Raw genomic sequence first — 21,971 nt, 5'->3', positions numbered from 1 at the left:
GAGCAAACATAGAAATGGCTGCCATTGACATAACACACACACACGTGCAGTGGGAGTCCTGGGAAGAAGTAAACGAGACATTAATGCTATTACGCTTGTGTGTGTGTGTGGGTGAGTGTAGCTTGTGTAAAAAGCAACTAATGAAAACGGAAATAAAAACCGCTCGAGGAATGCTGATGACTCTCCAAGGATGGTATTTAATATGCGTAAATGTGTGCGAGCGAACGGGGGAGTGTGTTGCTCCGCTCCTCCGAATTGTGTGTGAAAGTCTCGTGTGGGCAGGCGCTTCACCTCCGCCTGCAGTTCCTGGTCCTGCTCATGGAGGCCATGCCAACCCATTTCGCACGCGCACCCAAGCACTTAGCATCAATTTGGTGGCTCGTCCATAAGACTCGGCAGTCTGGAGTGGGGGCAGGCGGGCGAACTCGCCGCAGACAACTAAGTAAAAGCATAAGTAAGGCACATAAATCAAAAATTCAGTGCCGCCTCGCATTGCTGCCTGTCAGTGTGGCACGCACAAATACTCACTCACTCAGTCGTGGCCAGCAGCAATCCAGCTCCTGCCACCTCTGGACCTCCTGAACCCCCTCATATTCCGCTCGTCCTGCGGAATTCCTGGCCAGCGAAGCCCTAGTCCAGCCCTTGGGCAGAGCAATTACCAGACAAGTACAGAGGTAAGCCCACGGCAAGTCCAAGTCCGAGCCGAACACAATCGAAAACCCAGCTAGCGTGAAATATTAAGGCACAAGCGGAATAAGAGCACTGCCAGAAATGCAAACAAACATATATTATGACTTAATACTATATTCAGTGGATCATTGGCCACATCGATAAACAAACTGCACTCCAAATGCTTGTGTGCTGAAGAGATAAACACACAAATGTGTGCAATTATAATAAAGTTTGTCATAAATGTAGTGCTTTATTAAGCCCAAACAAACTCATTAGGTTTGTATACTAAATAATTATCTAAATATAAGTAAACTTCCTTTTCCTCAGTGCAGCTAAGACCACTTCCCTTCACACCTGCCATTATCCTGCAAAGGACTTTGACTCGGACGGCGCTATCCAATGGGCCAGGAGGACAAGACAGGACAGGCCAGAAAAGGAGGACCGCTCCTTGGCATCTGGCGGAGACGGCACCTGCGGAATGCCGCCGACGTTCGCTGGAATCTCTGTGAAAAATATTTCTATGCACTGCTCCAGTCTTGGCCAGCTCCTTGTGGATCCTTTCCCCCACGTCCATGGCCATAACTCTGCCAATGCGGGGAGATATATAAATTTGCTGTGGCCAGACAGGTGTGTAATTTATTGATTATTCCGCTAGATATGCCACGCCCCACACACACACACAGGGACGCACACATACTGGCTTACAACCGAACTCCCACTCACTTGTTTAGACATTTTGTCATCTTCAATTTGTGTCTGTCACTCCGGGCCTCCTTCCTGGCGGCACTGAATCGCTCGGGGGGATCTGGGGAATGTGCGGTGCATTTCCGAAAGTGGATTACAAGCTGAAGGCACTTGTAATCGGTGTGTTAAGCCAGGAGGAGATGTGGGCAGGATTGGATGCTATTGAACCGAGCGGAAGTGGCAGAGGCGGCAGTAGTGGTGGAAGTGGAAGTTCCTGGCCTCGAGTTGGCACTGGATGACTGGCTGGCTGGGTGGCTTGGCATCTTCATTTATTTGCCCGGCTTCGGCAGGCGGCGTTTATTGAGTTTTAATTGGATAAGTTATAGATGCTCATGTTGCATAAATTCCGCAAGCTCCTTTGTTTTGACACCACCAATCCAAAGGGCCTGGCGCAGCTGCAGATCCCTGGCTGCTGGGCAAAATTGTGCGGTCGTGCGTCAAGTGCTGGCGAACGTGCAGCTCATTTACCTGACCAGCGACGCTCGAGAGGATGGGGCCACCAGCTTCAGCACACCAACGACCAATGTCATCCCCACGTCAGCGCATTCATTGAAAGTTGGCCCGGACTCTGGCTTAATTAATGCCAACTAAGAAAAGCGTTTGCCGAGCTCATTTTCATTATATAAACGCAGCCACTTTGATTTCCATATAGCGAGCAGCGAGGAGCAGCAACAACAATACAGCAATAAATACACAAAAGCTGCGAAAAACAAAAGCGGCGCAAAGGGAAAACAATGGAAAACATTTTACTGGCTTGTCGCTGTCTTTATTGCCGCCTAATCGCAATGGACCGCGCCGAAGTTGTTCTTTTTCCAGGCTGCACTAAGGCGGCATCATCAGTCATGCTACTTCATTATTATCGCTGACACTGCCACCCATCCCATGGTATGCCATATACCGTATAGCATATAGCATACCGTCCCCCAAAAGGACCCACCACCCGCTCCTTAAGCACCCACTTCCGCGCCCGCTTGTCGCTTATAATTCATTTCTATTGTGCCCCGTCCCTGAAAGTCCTTTTTGATCCAGCAGACTTATTTGTCTTGAGGAAACTCGCAGTAAAATTGCTTTTCCTACTACGCGCTCGCTTCCTGTTGCCGCTTGTTGCGCTCCGCTCTCGAGAATCTGGAGCCGAAGCTGGAGCTGGAGCCGGAGCAGGAGCTGACGCAACTTTCCCACTGCCATTGTCTTGCCGGCTTTGTGCGGAGTCCAGGGTCCAAAGGATCGGTGTTAATAGACGCCTGGCTGCTGGACTCGCCTGCAACACGCAGCATCAGCAAAAGAAAACAGCAGCAGAAGCAGCGTCAGCATCATCACACTGCTCGAAAAAGGTAGGTGGGTAGGTTCCATAATAATGGTTAGCCTTACAACAATAATTTTTTAGTTTGAAAGTTATTTAAGTTTCCAGAAATATTAAATCAAGATTTTCTTATATTATTTTTGTAACTTCAACCCAATTTTTCTCAGTGCAGCAGCCTCGGCAACGGACGCTTCAAGTTGGCTCTTCATTTGTCGCTTTGTGCTTATTGTCATTGCGCCCGGCTTCATTTTCTTGTGATTAATGTCGTCATTAACTGCAATTAACTTTTTTAGTTGCCGGCCGCGACAAATCTTTGCCGTTTTTGCCTGAACTTTGGTCGCCAACTTGACTGGCATGTTGAGCAATGTCAATTTGAGTCCTCCTCGGCATCCTTCACTGGACGCCATCAGTCATGTATGTGGTGTGTGTGGGCGAAAGTACTGGCGACAACTTAATAGTTTTTCCCCTAATTATTTTTCAAGCATTCTGCTAATGGCCTGGGTCGACCTTCCAACCCACCACCTACAATTTAGCCACCCATCACCCATCAGCGTTCCCAAAGTTGTTGGCCAAGAAAGCAGAAAAGAAATCATTGGGGAAATAGCTTTTGAATGGCGGCTTGAATGGGAATCCACACATGATCCAAGTTTGACCAGCTCCGAAAATAGAGAATATGCTACTAATTCCATCTTCGAAGTAATGGTAATAGTGTAAAATCCATCAATCCATAAGTGACCTAAAAAATGCCTTAAAACTACAAATTGCTATAGAGAAAGTTGAAAGCTACTTTAACTGTGATACAGTCAACCTTTGTCCCGATTCGCGAGCTCTACGCGCAAGTAATTCCGCTCCGGGCAAGTGCACGAAAATGTCCTGCTAAGTACGAAATAAAAGCGCTACGTGTGTGTCCTGGCGTGCACTTGCCATAACCATAAACTGGCCGACTTCCAGGGTTTCAGACTACGTATATGCATATATATATTTATATGGCGAAACTACAACTGCGACCCCGATGAACTTATGTATTTACAACGTGGACGCACGCGTGCTCCACTTGTTCGCCGGCCTAGAATTATGCTACAAATTTTATAATTTCACACCTAGGGGAAGCGGAAGAGCAGCCTCCGCCTCCCCAAAAACGGAAATGGCTCGTAAAACAGCGGCAAACGGCATTGAGAAGTTTTGCCACGGCTTTTGTTGCTCCTCTGCCATCGCAGCCAGAAATTTCGCCATCGGATGGGTGGAGTTTTTGGTTATTTTTTTAGTGGCCTCCTCGAACGCTCCACACACACTCAGCTGGGACTACGACTACTGGCTTGCATTTTTGTGTTTTAACTTTCTTACAATAAAGTGATGTTATCTTGCTGCCTGCCAGCTACTTTGCGGCTTAGGCAACAGGCATGTGGGCGGCTGATCTGGTGGTGGCCTGGTGGGCGTGGCCAGGTTGGTGTGAGGCGGTTGACAGGATCTAGGGGAAATTACTCTGTGCTTTATCGTGCATATAAATCTATTTGCTCAGGTGTTTTTAGCTGCTAATATGTTTGTGATGACTTTATTTTGCGTTTACCGCCAGCTTTGCCTTCATCTGGCTTTTGGCCCACGGCATTGCTTTAGCCGGTTTTCTTTACTTTATTTATCCTTCGGTCCGCCCACGGTCGCATTTTTCTCTTAGCCCACCTTGTTTGGATTGGGCTGGGCGGCACCCCAAAAAGCTTAACAGTTTTTTTTGTTTGGCTCCAGAAAAGTTGTAAAAAGGTTTTTGGGCCAGGCCAGATGCGCTGCAGGCTTAGGAGCCGCACTCTCCCGAAACGCGAAACAATTCCAAGGTTCGTCGTAATATTTCTGCAAGCGGACAATGCGACCAATGCGGCCAATGCGGCGTATGCGCAATTTGCGTAAATACGTGACGCAGCCGGAGAAAATTAAAAGGGTCGGGGCATTAGGCTAAATGTTTAAAGCACTTAGCCAACGCATGCATGTTGTCATCAGGCGGAAATGAAATATTCATACTGGGCTGGGCCAATAGACGTGTGCTTAGGGCCACCAAAAGGCTCGGCAAGCTCTTAAGCCTTTTTTTAATGCCTTCACTACAACTAGACCAGGTTGTGCGACGACCCATCCTTCCGTTCATTTGAGCACACACCACACGCGCCACACTGATGTCGCCGCGACCACACAGCATTTGCTCAAGGGATTAACTCTAAAGATCTTAATGCCTCTATTTCGACGGTCTTAAGTAAACTTCCGACCCAACAACAATGTGTCAAGCAGGACCCAGCCATCTCCTCCTTTACAGGAGCAGGAGTAAGGAGTAACTCCAGCGACTACCCCTTGGTTTTTGGCTTTTTATTTGTGTTTGTATTTGGCCCAGTGTTTGCTTTGCCCACTGGCTCCACTCATGTCGCCTTCTCCTGCTGCACGGAAAGTAAAAAGTTGAGCTAAAATAATTGTATTATTTGTTTATAAGCTTGTTAATTAAATCTGGAATATTACATCTTGAAATAAATTGAAATAATTGTTTAATCTTATTACTTTCTTTTCAAGGAACTTGCTTAAAACCTTTTTTTTTCAGTGCAGCTGTGATTCCACTCCACTGCTAAGCCTCAAGCAGCACTTCCGCATCCTGGTTTGTGTGTGCTCCTGCGGCCGTTGGGCCTGCTCCTCATACTGGGCCACATATGCACATTGTCATTGCCAAGTAGCACTAATATTATTTACTTTTCGTTAGGTTGTGCTGTGCCAGCTCAATAGATAAACACGTGTCGCCATCAGCCATTTCCGGCAAGGATTGGGGCTTGGGCTCCCACTTAATGCCTATGGCACCTCCTGTCATTCGGTGAAGCTGCTGTCCGGGGGCAACAATTATGCCGAATTAAGTGCTGGAACTTTGGCTGCATTCTCAATAAGCCAAACTTTTACCGGAGCGCACAGAATGGAAAATTATAAAACGTTAAAATTGAAAAATCATGCGCCAGCGAGAAGCAACAAGAAGTGGAATATCCAGATGGTGCCCACGGCCAGCAGACGAGGCCGAGTATAATTGAAAAATATAAAGTATCGCCGCAATCTGATTAAAATTACATTTAAATAATAACAACAAAAACAAGGCGGCCAACTGGTGGGCGGGACGAGGGCAGCGGCGAATATTCTGTGATGTGCGTCAGGCACGAAACTTGCAATTACAGTTTGTAACGCGGTGGCAGGTAAAAAACTTTACAAAACTTTCCAATTGCTTTTCATTGAATTGTTATCGATAGTGAAGAGAATGGAAAAAAACGCAAGGAAAAATGGGCAAGGCAAAAATAGAGAAAAATGGACAAATACACCACCTGGTTGAAGGCCCGAGGTAAGAAATTCTTGAAAGGACTCGCCAAATCCGTAGCATACTTTCCAGCGTTCTTTAAGTTCCATGTGCCACGCTTAAATCACTTTAAATTGGCATTTGAAGCAAGCTTTACTTATTTTTTGCCGTCATCGCATTGTGATATATTTATACAGTTTGATTTTACATATATATATGGTTAGGTTTAAGGCTAATGCTTTGATTTCTGATGGGCATGATATACATATTAACAGATGTACTTAATGCTTTTGAACTGAATGCTTGCGATGGTGCGTGATGCAGCTCAACTGATTTTGTTGCGCAGATAGTACTTGATGAGCTGAATGCACACCTCGGCATCCTCGGCACTGTCGTGGCCAGCCTCTGTAGTAGAAAGAAATGTAATAATTACAATAAACTTCTTACGCCAAGTAAAAAAAAGTAAAAGACTAGACACACTCACCACTCTCCTGTATAATCCGCTTTAGGTTTTCTATGCACAGTGTCTTCAGAGCTCGCTTCTTTGGCGGTCCCATCTTGTGGGGAAACAGCACCGACGTGTCCACCACAACGTCGTGAATGAGTTTGAGTGCCTTCAGATCGCTCTCCAGGCTGTGGCCAACGAGCACGGTTTTGGCATGGAACATGGACATCAGCACCGCCTGAACGTCGCGTATGGTACGCGTCTCATTGGAGAGCATCGCCTCCGTGATTCCCGAGTAGCTGAAGTAAGAGCATTGCAGATTAATACGAAACAACCGAAAAGCCACATTCACCCACGTCGTATTGTAGTCCACAATCTGGTTGTCCGGCTTGACCAGAGCATCGTAAACGCTGCGTCCATTTATGTCCACCACCGTAACGCGAGTTAACTCTATTCCGTGTGTGGTGTAGCACATCTCACAATCCAGTGCATATATGTCCTTCTTGGTGGGCACAAATTCTTCACCCCGTTCGATCGTCTTCACGAAGCAGGTGAGCTTTTCCGGATCGTAATAGTCGCTGACATGGTAGTTGGCATAGGTGCAGCCCGGAGTCCCCGCCGGCTGCTGGCAGCAACGATGCTGGTGGTCCGTGAATCCTCGTCGATATCCCGTGCTTTTCGGATGGTAGTTGCACATGTCATAGCCCTGGTGCTCGTATATGTCCAAGCTGAATACCTTGCCGCAGCGGGAACAGTACCGCTCTTTCTCGTTGGGACGACGGTTGGGCCGGCAGGCGCGTATCACTGCGGATCCGCGCTTATCGCCCGGACGCGGATAGCCGTTCTCCACCAGCTGCTCTTCCGTCAGGCGAAGATCGAAGACCATTTGGTAAGCTTTCTCAGGGTCTAAAGCATCGAAAGGTTCGCCGTTGCCCAAGGAGCTCAGTTTTCTGCAACAGATATATGTTAAATATTTGTTAGGGTAAAGATATTAATAACTTTTTATATGCAATTGAGATGTTAGAAATACGTGCAAATGTCATAAAAGTTAACATTCATGACTTCCAGGAAGAAATGTGAAGTCATAAGGAGAAATTATGTTTATGTTTATGTTTATGCTTGTGGCCAGTGGCAGTATTTACAATCAAGCGAATTTCATCTTATAATGTGCATATAGACAATAACTATAGTTTAGTATACAAACCCACCCCTTTTTCTCTACGCTCCAGGATGTGGTGAGCGCCCGCTTGCCGCCCAGCATCATCTCGTGCGACACCGTCTTGCAGGCCACGCTCGGCTTGTTTCCCGCCTCTAAGGCCTCCTTGCGGAGCTTGTTAATCGCCAGCATGCAGCTGTTCTTGTAGATGGCAGGCGTGTTGCACTTCTTGAAGACGGCCAACTCCTCCACCTGGGCGCGCTCCCAGGCATCTGCCAGATGCGGATAGATGACGGTGCAGTGCCTTACCATCATCTCATAATACTGAATGCGCACGTTGTAAGATATCTTAGAGCTGCTGGGATCTAGAACGGTTGGCTTCTCCGCGTTGGACACAGGAGCCGCTTTGTCTAGCGCAGCAGAGGGCTTGTGAGCCACACGGCCGGCGCCCTTGAAGGATTGTGCAGGCGTGAAGGCTGGCTTTCTCTCGGCCTGCAGCTCCTCGATCTTTTTTTTGGCCCGAGCGATGGCCACAATGTTGGCCACAGGTGCTATGCTGCGAGCTGGTTAACAAAATTATTTGAATTTGAATTATTATATATTCCAATGTGGTATGCTCACCTGAACGCACTGGTGGGGTCAGAGCACTTCGCGAAATAAGGGGCGTCAGGTTGGAGTTGACCTTGGCCTGACGGAGCTCCTCCTGCGCTTGGCGCACCCGCTCCTGTGCCTGACGTATCTGCTCCGCTGAGGCTTCGGCTTTCAGCTTCTCCTGGCGCCGCAGCTCCGCTCGGCGGTTGAAGATCGCCTGCATGGCATTACGGACGTGATTGGGTTTGTGCATCGCCACCGAAGGAGCCAAATGTGGCTTGATCTTGTCAGCATTCTCGTGGGCCACCCGGCGCTTCTGCAGAGCCGCTGTGGCCGCCTCGGTGAAGGTATCAATGTCCGGAGATGGAGCTTTGCGCTTGCGAGAGCTCTCCGGGTTGGCGTCGCCGCTTTCGTCATTGTGCATCTGCGCGAATTTTTTTTCCATCTCGTCAAAAATCATTTCACACTGGCGTACAATTTCTCCTTCCGAGGTGTCTGCTTCAAAATCAAAGTCTATGTCATCCAGATCATCCATCGGTTCTGCCGTTGTCAGTGCAGCTGCTTCAGTCTCATTATCCGCCTCCGTTTCGCTCTTTGAAGTGCTAGTGCTTTTGCTGGATGACGAGCTCCTCTTAGATTTTGACTGTGAACTCGAGGAACTAGATTTGTGATGATGATTCTTCGAGGCGGATGATGAGGAACTGCTCTTGTGCCTGCTACTGGAACTTTTCTCGTCGCGGTGCTTATCGCTGCTGGATGACTTTTTGCTGGAAGACGAGCTAGATGATGAAGACTTGTGCTTAGAGGAACTTGAGCTCGACGTATTCCCCTCCTTGGAGCGCTCCTTGTCGCTGTGGGAGGACTTTCGCTTATCTCTTTCCTTTTTTTCCTTCTCTCTGTTTCTATCCTTGCTCTTATCTTTGTCTTTTTCCCGGTCCCGGTCCCGGTCCCGGTCCCGATCCTTTTCCAGATCTCTGATCTTCTTCTTTTCTATATCCTTTTCTCTCTCTTTGCTGGACTTTCGTTCCTTTTTGTGGCTATCCCTAGGATCCGTCAGTTGCTCATTCTCCTCGTCCTCCTTGTTTTCAGCCACCGTATCTATCTTCTCTTCTTCGTCGTCATTCTGGACTTGCTCCTCAATCTCCACCTGCATCTGCTCATCAATTTCCTTTTCGAGTACCGCCTGCCAATCGTCATAACCTTCACCATTTGTAGCAGATGGCTGGCCGGGCACATATTTGGGAGCACTGTCCACGGACGCCTCCTGCTTCTTTTTTGCCGGCGATGCGTCAAGTGCCGGCTTCTCCGGGTGGTACTCCAGATTGGACTTCTTCCGGGGCGCACATAGCGTGATCTGGGGCAGTGGAAGGGAGAGCAGCTTGGGTGCCGGCTTGTACTTGGGCACGGAAGGAGGTTCCGCAGGTGGAGCGGCCTCCAATTCGTCTGTAAACCGAAAGTGGATAGAATTTCTTGTGAAATTAACTGGGCATAATTCTCTCACCTTTGCGAGCATGCTTAAAGTGGCAAAAGGGGCGCTTGCAGGACGCCGCATCCTGGCCGTCAAAGTAAGGGCACAAGAAGCCCTTAAAGAGACCCGTGGATGGCAGCATTTCCACCTTTTGCTGGGATTAGAAATTTAATAAAGCCGCTTGAGAAAACAAGCGTCCCAAATTTCTTTCTATTCTTTCTGCCTGTCTCTTTCACTCATTTCGACAGATGTCAGCTGTTTCAGCTGCTGACGACGCTGCCAGATAGGCGGCAGCTTAGATGCTATGACTGTAATGAACTTAGTTAATTTTTCAGTTTTAAATAATTACAGCACATTGAATGCCTTACTTAATTAATAATTATAATTAATATTCGCATATAAACGTTTACGATATACGTTTATGGCATTTGATTGCATCAATCTGGGAGGATTATATCTTGCGGTACGATGTACGATGCTTTGCGATGTTAAATTGTACGTAATAAGAATGTGGTGACTATCGGTATAAACAAATGGTGCAAAAAGTGTGGCAACTGCTGCACGCAGCTGTTTGCTGTGCCAATTTCCTATAGGGTCTTCGACGCTTGTAAACAAAAACGCAGCATTATAATAATAATAATAATTGTTTAACCTATAAATTTGTTTGCTTATCTAGCCTAATAAACTCGATAGCTGCGGAACCGTTTTAATTTCGATCGAGTGCATCGCAAACTGAAGTTCGGGCACAACATTCAACTGCCGCCTTATCGAAGGTTTGTGTGGGTGTGTCGGCTGGAATATATTATCAAGAAATTTATATAGAAATTCAAATGAAAGCGGCCCTTATCGGTGGCTGACTGTCTGCAATAACAATGATTGGGGTGATATATTATCGCACTGAGTCAGTGGACGCGGGTGGCGGATCCCACGGTGCGATAATTCAAGTGCTCCTCCTCCGGCGAGGTGTGCTGTGGTATGGAACCAACCTATAGATTCAGTCGTATAACGGCAGTCTGGCGGTTCGGTTGTCTCCGGCAAAAGTGAATTCTCCAGCGAGTACAAAGGTCAGTGGACTAGAAATTCGCCTATGATTTCACCAGTGCGCCGGGAGTATAAATATTTATAAAGCTCTTCAATCCGGACTTTGTCCAGCTTGAGGAGATTAGTGGAGATAATCGTCTAGCTGCAGTCAAGGAAAGATTACGTTCAACTTGTCGCATAATCCGCTTAGTTGCACATTAAGTTTTCATAGCGGTGTGATATTAAGTTGCACACCATTTTGATGTTTAACCTATAAGATGAGATCAATTTATTTGCGATGTGAATGTACTCAGTAATTTATTGGGTGAACTTTGGACCTGACGAACGCAAAAGCGATTCCCCCGATATAATCTGACTTAGGCCTATAGAAAACCACCACACACGCAGACTGATATCAACGATTCCAACGTGTCCCCCGCAGCTAAATCACCATGGACCGGGCTAGCCTATATTTCATGAGCAAGGATGATAAGAACACCTTCGACTTCGACGAGACTTTACCCTCGCTTCCGCTGCCGGAGCTTAGGGACACCATGGAGCGCTACTACAGCTGCATCCAGCCATTCGGCTCCAAGGAGGAGTTGGCCCAGGCCCGCAAGACTATTGATGAGTTCCAGAATGGAGTGGGAGCCCAGCTGCACGAACAGCTCAAGAAGCGGGCGGCCGGCATGAGGAACTGGTTGGGCACCTGGTGGGAGGACTATGGATATCATCTGATTCGAATGCCGCTGCTGCCCTACCAGCTCATGGTCATGCCCTCGCAATTGGAGATGGTGGGCGTGCCGGAGACACCGGAGTACATGCTGAAGGTGAGTGGACTGTCGGTCCACAAGCTCAATAAGAACACTTCATGTTATTCTTGCCTAACTGACTGTATGATTTTCGTAGAGTCTGGCGCGCCACATTCACCACTCGCTGGAGTTTTGGGATCTGACTAGAAAGTCCAGCATCAAACCGCTCTCCTCGAACGGCGGCAAAATAAAGTACTCCTCCGCGCTGTACAAGCACTTCTTCTCCACGTGTCGCGTGCCAGGCGAGGAGCAGGATCATATAGAGAAGCATTTTCTCACCAAGGATGAGGGCAAAACGCCGAGTCACATGCTTATTTCCGGCAAGGGACGCCAGTTCATCTTTGATTGTGTGCACGAGGACGACACTATCCTCTCGGCTCCCGAAATCCTTGTGGCCATGCAAAGAGTCCGCAGCATCCTCGACTACGAGCCGTTGGGCGATTGTGTGCCCACCCTGAGTCATGACGAACGCTCGACGTGGGCACGCAACCGCAACCGGTTGAGGGAAATCTCAGTTGCAAACAAGGAGACGCTGCTTCTGGTGGAGAGCGCATGCATGGAGATTTGCTGGTACGAGCAATCGCCCAAGGACTACGAGGAGTCCTGCCAGCTGGGTCTCTACGGTGATCTCCATTCCCGCTGGGCAGACCGCAGCAGCAGCATCATCGCCTTCCGCAACGGACGCTGCAACTGGACGGGTGAGCACAGCTGCTACGATGGCACGGTCAGCATAAGTTACGCCACGTTCATGCAACTGAGCTTCCTGGAGGTGCCAGAGCCAGACTGGGCAGAGGCCGAGAAAGGCAATGTTTTGGAGGTCAAGGAACTGCACTTCCAGCTGGATGACTCGCTCAAGAGCGAGATCAAGCGCGTGCAGAAGGATATTGATGATAGGGTAGGCAAAACGACTTTTTCCAAAACCTGTTATTGAACTAGTTCATCCTTAGGGTATTGACGTTACTGTGACCTTCACTGCGTTCGATGACTACGGCAAGGACTTTATGAAAACCCATCGACTGCATCCAGACTCCTTTGTTCAGGTGGTGATGCAGTGGGCCTACTACCAAATGCATAAAGAGTGAGTTCTCCTCTGGACTAACAAAACAGCACTATTACTCCATGGATATCCAACAGAATTGCTCCCACATATGAGACCGCTCTGATGCGACAGTACTACAATGGACGAACAGAGACCCTGCGATCCTGCACTGCCGCTGTGGCGGATTTCCTGAGGGCGTCCTCCAACAAGCAGGTTGGCGATATGTCACTGGCCAGGGCGTTCCGTAGGGCAGTCGATGAGCACAAGCACTTTATGAACGAGGCGCGCAAGGGACACGGCATCGATAGGCACTTGTTTGGCCTGTGGTGCGCGGCGTATGAAAGCAAAATGGACATTCCCGCCTTCTACGACGATCCGATGTACACCAAAAGTGGCGGAGGAGGCAACTTTGTGCTCTCGTCCAGCACGCTGGGCTTCACCGCCAACGTTGGTTTCGTGGCGCCCATGGTCTTCGATGGCTACGGCGTCTTCTACTCCATCACCTCTGAAGCGTAAGCTAGACACTACTCCATTATCTTGAAGTTGTTCTTTAATGTCGTACATTCTAGTGTGTTCATTAATACCACCGCCTATCGGGATAGCATGAAGACAAGCGCTCGCAAGTTCAACGACATTTTCAAGGACTCATTCCGCCGTATAAGCGTTCTCCTGGAACAGTTGGCCAAGGAATCCAAGCTATGAAAAGCGCATCTAGTATTAAGAAAAGATCTAATCTTACTTTATGTCGTCATTGAAATTCAGTTATCGTTTTTAGTTCCGATCAGAAAGTAGATTTTTGGATTCCTTTCCTTTTTGTTTTAATTAGCACAATTACCTAGATTTTAACGAACAGTCAAATTTAAATATATTTTGTTTGAAATTGGATCCCTAGTCCAACCCACCTTTGATCGGAAACTAAGTGAAAACGCGGACTTTGTAGGTAGTTTGTAAGTTAGTGTGACAGAAGGGGTGTGCAGCATTTGTAACTTCGTGTTAAACGTTTATTTAAATTCAATGATCGATTAGTTTATGCAAATACATTTTTCTCGGTAATTCTTGTTTCAACTAAAATGCGCTAAATAAGCTAAGCGCCCAGCCGCTTCAATACATTAGGCGGCCCTAGATACTACGTACAAATTAATTGGAGCTTGCGCCGAATTACAATATATATATACTCGTCTATATACGACAATTTTTCGTTAGTAAGTTCGATTATCTGGGAGCTAAATGCTAATTACAAGTGGTTCTCACTGCGTTTCTCTATTTATGCAGTACATCGGAGTCGCAGACCCGAGGACAGAATGAGGAAAAAAAATCGTCGGATGAGCTGAGTTAGGAGCTGAACGTCCGCACTAGTGCGGCGGGGGCGGAGGTCGATAGTAGCCAGCGTGCGGCTGCAGCATTGAGTAGCCGGAGGAGGGCGGCGGCGCTATCCGTTGGCCTTGTCTCTGCTGCTGCTGTGGCGGCAAGCCGGCGTACGCCTGCACTCATTCCTGCCCAGTGGCCGGAACTGGCTGAAGGTTCTGCTCGGTAGCCGGTGGTGTGGCTGCCGCCTCGTCCTTTATTCCCCCACCTGGAGTGGCGCCTTCGCCGGTGGCCTGGAAGGCCGAAGGTCGCTGCACGAACATGTTGTCAATGATGTGATCTATATTGTCCGAGATGCCCTCCTCCTTGGCTCCACCCTTGGCCTTATGCTTTTCGGAGGGCGGGAGAATGGGAATAGCATTGGTGGGACGACGCTGGGGCAGAGCACTTGGTCGGCTAGTGGTTTGAGCCGGCGGCACAAAGTAGGTTGTGCCACCGACCGTGTTATAGTTCTGATACGGCTGAGCCGGCTGCGTTGCGGGCGGTGCCTGAGCGGGCGGCGGTGTGGGTTGTGTTACAACCGGAGGCCCTGCTTGGGCGTACGCCACGGCAGCCGGAGTGGTTGGCAAGTAAGCGGCACTGGCCGGATTCACATACGGTGCCTGGGGCACGGGCACTGGAACTGGCTCCGTTCCGGTCACATAGTACGGTGCCGCCTGTGCTTGCGGATATGCGGCTGCCGGCGGGGCATGTGGCTTTGGTGGTGTTGGAACTGCTCCTGCGGCAGTAGGTGGTCCCAGTTGCATGGTCTGCAGTTGGGCCTGCAGCTCCTGTTGCTGATAGGCGATCTGCATCAGAACATGGGGGTCCTGAATCATGATCTGCGATTGTTGCTGCTGCTGTTGCTGTTGAAGATGCAACTGCTGCTGCATCTGCTGTTGCTGCTGCTCAGCCAAGTGCTGTGATGCCTCCTGCTGGGAGCGACGCAAGCTGGAGTACCGCTTGGGCGCATTTCGTTGTTCCTGATGCAGTGGCTGCTGCTGCTGCTGAGGCGCCTGATTTTGGCTAGCAAGAGAATGCATCTGGACACTGCCCACATGGCTGGGATCGTTGCGTTGCTGCACCTGCTGGAGCCGCTGCGAAAGGTTTGACGTGGAAAGCGGCGTCTGTGGAGACTGCTGCGGCTGGGACGGCTGTCGTTGCTGCTGTGGCTGTTGCTGATGCTGAGGTTGCTGCTGCTGTTGTTGTTGTTGGTTGGAGCGTGGAGTGGTTGGCTTCTGGTTACGGTTGTCCAGTTGGTCTGGTCCCCGTTCCCGCTCTCGTGGCTGCTGTCCACGGCTGTTCTTCTTAAACTCCATGCCATTCTGACGTCCGGGGCCGCCGTTCATCCGCCCAAAGTTGCGATTCTTGGGCTCTCGATCACGTTCCCGCTCTCTTTCCCTCTCCCGTTCACGCTCCTGGGATCTATGAGGATTGGAGCCACTGGCCAAGGGCTGTTGCTTCTCTGGAACCAAGCCTCCAGCACCGACGGACCGTCGGTTTTCCTTTTCCTCACGCGAGGATGATGTCCGTGGACCACGTGGCTTTCTTTCGTTGAGCGCCGGGAAGTCCTGTGGCCGCGGCGGCTTACGCTCCTTATTGCTGGCTTTGAGGTAGGCCTGCTCGTCCTCCCAGTTTCTTGAGTATTTACTAGGGCCACGCGTATATCGCCGCCGACGTCTGGCTCTGGGCGGTGCGTCTTCGTTTCTAATGTCGTAGCCGTATGTTTGCAGCAACTCTGCACGGGATTTGGGAGCCTGCTCCGTGAAATCGAATCGATCGTGAGACCAGCGATCACCGCCTGAAGCTGGCTGCCATTTTCGCATGGTCTTTGATGCCTGTGAGATCTGTGGCGTTTGGCCAGTCGGCGTGGCACCGGCTGCCGCAAGTCCATTTAGTTCGCCATTTGGCTCCGCCGCCGCCTGGCCAGCACCGTTTTCGGGTTCGATAAGGATTTCTCCCTCGGTCTCCGCCGTTCGGTCGTCGTGCTCGTAGAAAGTGCCCCGCTTTGGGATGTACTGCGGATTGCTGCGGTCCTCGTCCACCTTCTTCTGGGCCTCACTGTCGGCGACGGAGCGGTCCATCGCTTGCTCCCCCTCGCCATCATCCGTTTCGCTGCCCCCCTCCTCGTCCTCGTCGTCCGTCTCAGATTCCTCCTCGCTTCCACTGCCACTTGCGCTGTCGCTGACACTCTCCTCGTCGTCATAGTCCTCTCCGCCCTCCAGATCACTGGCCGTGTCGTACTCGGAGTCGTGCGGATGCGAATTGGAGTTGGGCTCCTGGGTGGGTGAGGTGCCCGGCTCGACGTCCACGGTGGCATCCGCTGTGGGCGTTACAGCCACTGGCATATCGCTGCCAGGTGCAGCCGTGGCCTGGGGGATGTCGGTCGGGGGAGTGGCCGCCGTTGGTTTCTCCACTTCGGCCATCGCGGGGTCTCTTCGGCTTTCTGCCTCGCTACTGCTGCTGCTGCTTCTTCTGCGGAATGACATAGAACTTCTTGGTGTCACTTGGATAGCAGAGCCAGGGCTCCGTATATTAACTCACGTACGAATTCTTGACAAGGCCTAACTACTCTAGTAAGCGTGCTCCTTGTTGGGATAAATTCTGCAGAAAACCCAATAATTTCGCACAATTTTCTCGACAACAACGCAATCAGAAAATAGAAAGTCTAGGGTTACCTTTCTCTCGCCGCAGTGATGCCACACCGCTTGAAACGTAACGACAGGGCGAGTAGCGTAAGCAATGTGGTTACGTATTGAAGTAGTGGCAGTTATGGTAGTTACCGGTTCCCATTAATAATAAAAAGAAAACATATTCTATCACAGTTTTTTTTAATACTTTACAATATAAAGTACCTTTGATGATAATGGACCTTTAAAAAATATAAGACTAAATTCTTAGTATTTCTTGAGCGGTTATCGAAAACGGTATCGACGACTGGACATCGCTGGCCAGCTGTTGTAGGGGAAGGAAAGAGAGCGCAAAGCGGAGTTCGAATAGAGCGACAGACGGTTAATTAATATCACTTGGAATCAGAAATCGGACAAGAAGCAGACTCCGCAGAACAGTAAAAGATGTCGAAGTTTCTGGGCGTGCCGCTGAAGAAGCCGTCGGAGGTGGATGTAATCAAGCCGCTGAACAATCTCATCCAGAGCACCTACAACGGGGCATCGGAGGAGGAGAAGAGCAAGTACGCAGAGGCCGTCAACGAATTTTCGAAACAACGCAATACGGCGATTTGGAAATTCTTTGAAAAGTACGAGGCTTCGTTGGAGGTTGTGTACGCGTAAGTACCACCAAGTCTTTGTGGCCTTCTTCCGGGGATCTCCCAATGAGTCACCCGCACAAAAAAGCAGCTAATCACACCCATTCCATTCGATTCGATTCGATTCCACCTGGTGCTTCTGTATTGGTGTGTTGGTCAGACATAAACAAGCGCTCGGATGACGTAGTCGTTAACTAATTGTTTTGCCTCCGGGTTTGGTTGCCTCCTCTGTATTTCCAGCTACTATGACCAGATTTGTGCGCTGGAGACCAAGATATCAGTTAGCGAACTGCAGATACCCTTTAAGTGGAAGGATGCCTTCGACAAGGGCTCCATATTCGGCGGCAAGATCAGCCTGAGTGAGTGATTCATTGCCGTGTGCCAAGTATATTTCACCACTAACACCACGGCGTCCCCCATCCACAGCTCACACCTCCTTGCTCTACGAGAAGGTCTGCGTGCTATTCAACATTGCCGCCCTGCAGAGCAACATCGCTGCCAACCAGCCCCTGGATTCGGATGACGGCCTTAAGCTGACCATCAAACTGCTTCAGCAGAGCGCCGGCATCTTTCAGTACTTGAAGGGAGCCACGCCGGCCGCAGTGCCCTCGGAACCCACGCCCGATCTCAGCCAGGATACGCTGACCGTGCTGCAGGCTCTGATGGTCGCCCAGGCACAGGAGGTTTTCATTCTGAAGTCAATTAAGGGTATGTAGACTTTATTCACATAAGATCACTGCCTCCGTTCACATTTAAATGCTTATCTATGAGCAACATTTCGTTGTTTACATTCGGCGATAAACTATTTTATCAGTTAAAAGCGTATAAATAGAAGTCGAGTGCGAAGACAGCCATATAAAAGTACTCAATGCAATGTAATAAGATTATCCGAAGATATTACTTTTGATACGCGGGGACAATACCCTGTTATTTCCTTTTAAATGATATGATAAGAACAATTGAAATAAGTCATTCCATTTAACAAAAATTCCGATATGAATAGAGGTCTAACAATTTCAAGTATTTATATTCCACCAGATAACATGAAGGACCAGATCATCGCCAAGCTTTGCTGCCAGGCGGAGGAGTCCTACGCCGATGTGCTGCGCGCCATGCAAAAGGAGTCTGTGCGCAGCCTGTGGGAGAAGGAGTGGATACCTACGATTGCTGGAAAGCAGGCGGGCTTCCATGCCCTTACCCAGTTGTACCAGAGTCTGGTGTGCCGTGCCGCCAAGAAGATTGGCGAGGAGATTGCTCGCTTGCGCAACGCCATTGATCTGTTCAAGGCGGCTCAGACGCGTGGCGGAAATGAGACCTACTTGGATGAATACTTTAGCCGCGCCAAGCGCAACTTGGCCGAGTCCACCAAGGACAACGAGTTCATCTACAACGAGATCATACCAGAGCTGAGCACCTTGACCTCTCCTGGAAAAGCCCAGTTGGCCAAGCCACTGCCCATTGCTGTCCCCATGGCTGCCAACTTTAAGGATATATTCAGCAGCCTAGTGCCCGTGGAGCTTCATCGTGCTCTCACCGCCTCCGATATGCGCCGCAATGAGATCGTCAATGTGGAGATCATGAAGTTGCGTGAGGCCACCCAGACTCTGAACGCCGTTTTGGCCAGCTTAAATCTTCCAGCGGCCGTGGAGACAGCCGATGGCAACAGTGGGCTACCACCGTCGCTAAAGGAAAAGGCCAATGAAGTTCGCCAGAAGGGCGGCATTGAGAATGTGCAGACGATGCTTAAGGATCTTCCCGAGCTACTGAACCGCAACCGCGAGATCCTCGACGAAACCGAGCGGCTCTTGGACGAAGAACGCGACTCCGATAACCAGTTGCGGGCACAGTTCAAGGAGCGTTGGACTCGCATCAGCTCCGACAAGCTAACAGAGATGTTCCGCACCAATGCGAAGAAGTATCGCGAAGTCATCACCAATGCCATCGAAGCCGACAAGGTGGTTCGCCAGAAGTTTGAGGCCAACCAGAAGGGCATTCAACTCCTGTCTTTGCCACCCGATCAAATCCAACAGTCTCTGCCCTCGGCCAGCGGCAGTGTGGACCCCAACTGCTCCAGCGTGCAGCGTCTTAAGAAGCTGATGGACGACGTGGAGACCATTAAGGCTGAGCGTGAGGCCATTGAGTCCGAGCTGAAGGGGGCCACGTTCAACATGAAAGACGAGTTTTTGATTGCCCTGCAGAAGGATGGTGCTATTGACGAGCCCGCCCTTTCGTTGGCTCGTATTGGCCAAGTGCTCAATCCCCTGCAGCAGCAGGTGCGCGAGAGCGTGGAGCGTCAGCAGTCCTTGGTCACCGAGATCCAGAGCGCCCATGGTGCCTTTGTCTCTGAAACGGGTAGCTGCGGCAGCTCGCGGGATACTTTATACCAGGAGCTAGCAACCGCCTTCGATAGCTACATTGAACTTTCTGGAAATCTGCAGGAGGGCACCAAGTTCTACAACGACCTCACGCAGTTGCTGGTTGTGTTCCAGAACAAGATCAGCGACTTTGTGTTCGCCCGCAAGACAGAGAAGGAGGAGCTGCTCAAGGACTTGACCACAGAGTCCAGCCGCCAGGCTTGTCCCGCCACCCCGGTCCTGCCCTCGCACTATGCATCCACATCGGGCAGTGGCAGCGGTAAGTGATGCACCTTAAGCCTAACTAAACAGATTACAGAAACTGTTAATTTCCTTCAGATATTCCACCTGGCTCCGCACCCAGTGTGCCACCTGCTGCATCAGCGGCCAACATTCCGTATCCGGCCCAAGTGCATGGCATGCCTATTCCATATGGAGCCCAACCAGGTGTGCCCTACCCCGCCTACGTGCCCGCTCCGATGCCGCAGAGCTTCAATCCATACGCCACCTTGCCGTATCCTGGTAGTAAGTTAATATCGCCGCTTAAAATGAATTTTCATTAATGCTGAGCATCTTCTGAAGACTATCAGTACCAGGGATTCCCGCAGGGACCTCCACCCGGCCACTACGGAACATACCCGGGCAGTTATGCCAACCAGCAGGGCGGATATCCCAACCAGAAGCCACCTGGCTGGTAAATGGCGCTGTAGCTGTAATCAAGTTCATGTCCACATGTGCACAGTATGTTCCGCCCAAGGGTCAATCGCATGGCAGAGCCTCAGATGAGTCGGATGGTGGACAGACAAGATGGGTGGTATTCGGCATTTAATGCTCCGTGTTCTGGTTCTGTTTGGAAATTGTATCATACATGTTGATGGCTTATTGGATTTTAATCTCATATATGCAACAATATTATCACGTATCACAGTAAAAGTTCTTACCCTAGACACGTGTGTTAAGCTAGAGGGAGTTACTTTTTCCGAGCCTGCGAAAGAACTCGCGCTTCATTTCGGCAATTACGCGTGGATCACACATGCTGCTCACTAGAAGCTCACAAGTGGAACTAATAGGAGTTGTCTCCGGTGGGTTGGCAGCTGCTCGGAATCTCTTGGAGTTGGCGTTGAGGAGCATTTTGTACTCCTCGTGGGGCATCACTTCCAAAGGGCGGACTGAAAGGTTGATACTGTTCAACAAAGTTTTCCAATCCGCTTGGCTGATGTAGTCGGTATCGTAGAGGTGTCGGGAGCTCTGGCCACTTTCTAAGTTCTGCACCGCCTGCTCGAACTGGGCAAAGAGATCGCTGGGCTTGGTAGACACGTTATCCAGCTGGTTGGGATTCAACAAATACTGCTTAACTTGATTGCTCTCCCCCCTGACAAAGCTCTCCACGATGTGCATGACCAGAAACTCGTCCAACATCAGGTCCGTGTCCACCTTTAGCGGCACCCAGTAGTTGACACTCAGCGACGTGGACTTGGCTTCAACGTAGTGCCACCAGTTACGCGGCACGATTAGTACGTCGCCCGGCTGCAGGTTGCAGTGATAGGCCTGCCGGCCAAGATGCTCGTAGCTCTGAATCTTTGCCGGATCCGGGGCGTAAAAGTTCTCCAGACAGTAGACACTGGTCTCCTCGTAGGGTATCCTGGTGCTCTGCAGCGGCGTCTCGGGCGGAAAGAGCAGCCACGACTTGCAGCCATGCACCTGCACCACTATGTTCACGCCAAAGGTGTCGTAGTGACACGGTGTGTTGGCCTGCTCCGATCCCAGCCAGAAGCGGTAGTCGTTGCCGTTGTCCAGGAAGCCGAAGCTGGAGAAATCGATGCCGCTCCGGCAACTAAGTGGCACTTCGTCGGCTTTCTTGTACTGGTACGCCGCCCAGTGGGTGTGCTCCTCCTTCAGCACGTCGTACTTCCGCAGGAATTGCTCCATGTTAAGCTGCTGACAGGATTTGGTCCGCTTTCGCTCCCACTGCGGCGTACTGCTGTCCGCCAAGGCCATCAGCTCAAAGGCTGGCAAACAGGTGGCCTCCTGGTCGAATCGCTTGCACCAGTCGTGGAGGGATCCATCGAAGCACGCCCATTTCAGCGGAAACTGGTCCAGTACCAAAGGCACGTGGGTGTTCAGGATGAGATCCCTAAGTTTGGAGTTCACTTCCATGTTTTGTTTACTTTCTTGTGCCAGTATAAAATATGTCTTCATATGGTCACACTGCGCATAGAACACTTTTTGGCGGGATTATTTAAATTAAATGAAACTATCAGCTTCATAATGTGCCTCTGGTAAATTCCTAATCTAATCTAACGTTTAATTTACGTTCTCTATGGTCCTGCCTAATGATGGATTAATGATTCTGCTGGAACTGCTTTTAGAGCATGCAAGTTTATTTGATTTCCTTAGAATTCATATCCTTGGCTTAGCTGGTGATTCACTTGGTCATCCTTATCAGCCTTTGACAGTATG

The 21,971-nt window shown here is 49.9% G+C and overlaps 5 protein-coding genes across 7 annotated transcripts; 2 read left to right on the top strand and 3 right to left on the bottom strand.

Moving 5' to 3' along the window:
• Positions 1-6,174: 6,174 nt before the first annotated feature.
• Positions 6,175-9,913, bottom strand: LOC6618708 (RNA exonuclease 1 homolog). Its single transcript, XM_032722874.1, has 6 exons — positions 9,711-9,913; positions 8,240-9,652; positions 7,671-8,181; positions 6,819-7,412; positions 6,502-6,761; positions 6,175-6,422 (listed from the first exon to the last, which is right to left on the bottom strand). Exons 1-6 carry the CDS (start codon positions 9,817-9,819, stop codon positions 6,343-6,345), a joined length of 2,967 nt encoding a protein of 988 aa, XP_032578765.1. The 5' UTR covers positions 9,820-9,913; the 3' UTR covers positions 6,175-6,342.
• A 440-nt stretch (positions 9,914-10,353) lies between these two features.
• On the top strand, positions 10,354-13,730 carry LOC6618707 (peroxisomal carnitine O-octanoyltransferase). Of its 3 annotated transcripts, none has more exons than XM_032722876.1 (6): positions 10,354-10,450; positions 11,140-11,527; positions 11,607-12,404; positions 12,457-12,587; positions 12,644-13,060; positions 13,118-13,250. In XM_032722876.1, the coding sequence occupies exons 2-6, from the start codon at positions 11,150-11,152 to the stop codon at positions 13,248-13,250; spliced, it is 1,857 nt and encodes a 618-aa protein (XP_032578767.1). In that variant the 5' UTR covers positions 10,354-10,450; positions 11,140-11,149. The 3 variants fall into 3 exon arrangements, with proteins under 3 accessions (XP_032578767.1, XP_032578766.1, XP_002042966.1); XM_032722875.1 differs by lacking the exon at positions 10,354-10,450 and adding an exon at positions 10,638-10,741; XM_002042930.2 differs by lacking the exon at positions 10,354-10,450 and having other exon boundaries at positions 11,150-11,527; positions 13,118-13,730.
• LOC6618706 (protein CASC3) lies at positions 13,528-16,385 on the bottom strand. The gene has a single exon (XM_002042929.2). The coding sequence runs from the start codon at positions 16,379-16,381 to the stop codon at positions 14,036-14,038; it is 2,346 nt and encodes a 781-aa protein (XP_002042965.2). The 5' UTR covers positions 16,382-16,385; the 3' UTR covers positions 13,528-14,035.
• Positions 16,386-16,746: 361 nt separating this feature from the next.
• Positions 16,747-20,456, top strand: LOC6618705 (programmed cell death 6-interacting protein). The gene is made up of 6 exons (XM_002042928.2): positions 16,747-17,178; positions 17,398-17,516; positions 17,584-17,865; positions 18,196-19,791; positions 19,851-20,036; positions 20,094-20,456. Exons 1-6 carry the CDS (start codon positions 16,967-16,969, stop codon positions 20,207-20,209), a joined length of 2,511 nt encoding a protein of 836 aa, XP_002042964.1. The 5' UTR covers positions 16,747-16,966; the 3' UTR covers positions 20,210-20,456.
• LOC6618704 (HSPB1-associated protein 1) lies at positions 20,383-21,671 on the bottom strand. The gene has a single exon (XM_032722878.1). The coding sequence runs from the start codon at positions 21,666-21,668 to the stop codon at positions 20,472-20,474; it is 1,197 nt and encodes a 398-aa protein (XP_032578769.1). The 5' UTR covers positions 21,669-21,671; the 3' UTR covers positions 20,383-20,471.
• Between the last annotated feature and the right edge of the window lie 300 nt (positions 21,672-21,971).

This window comes from Drosophila sechellia, chromosome 3R (assembly GCF_004382195.2).
Source record: "Drosophila sechellia strain sech25 chromosome 3R, ASM438219v1, whole genome shotgun sequence".
NCBI lineage: Eukaryota > Metazoa > Arthropoda > Insecta > Diptera > Drosophilidae > Drosophila > Drosophila sechellia.
This window is presented reverse-complemented; position numbering and strand designations above follow the sequence as displayed.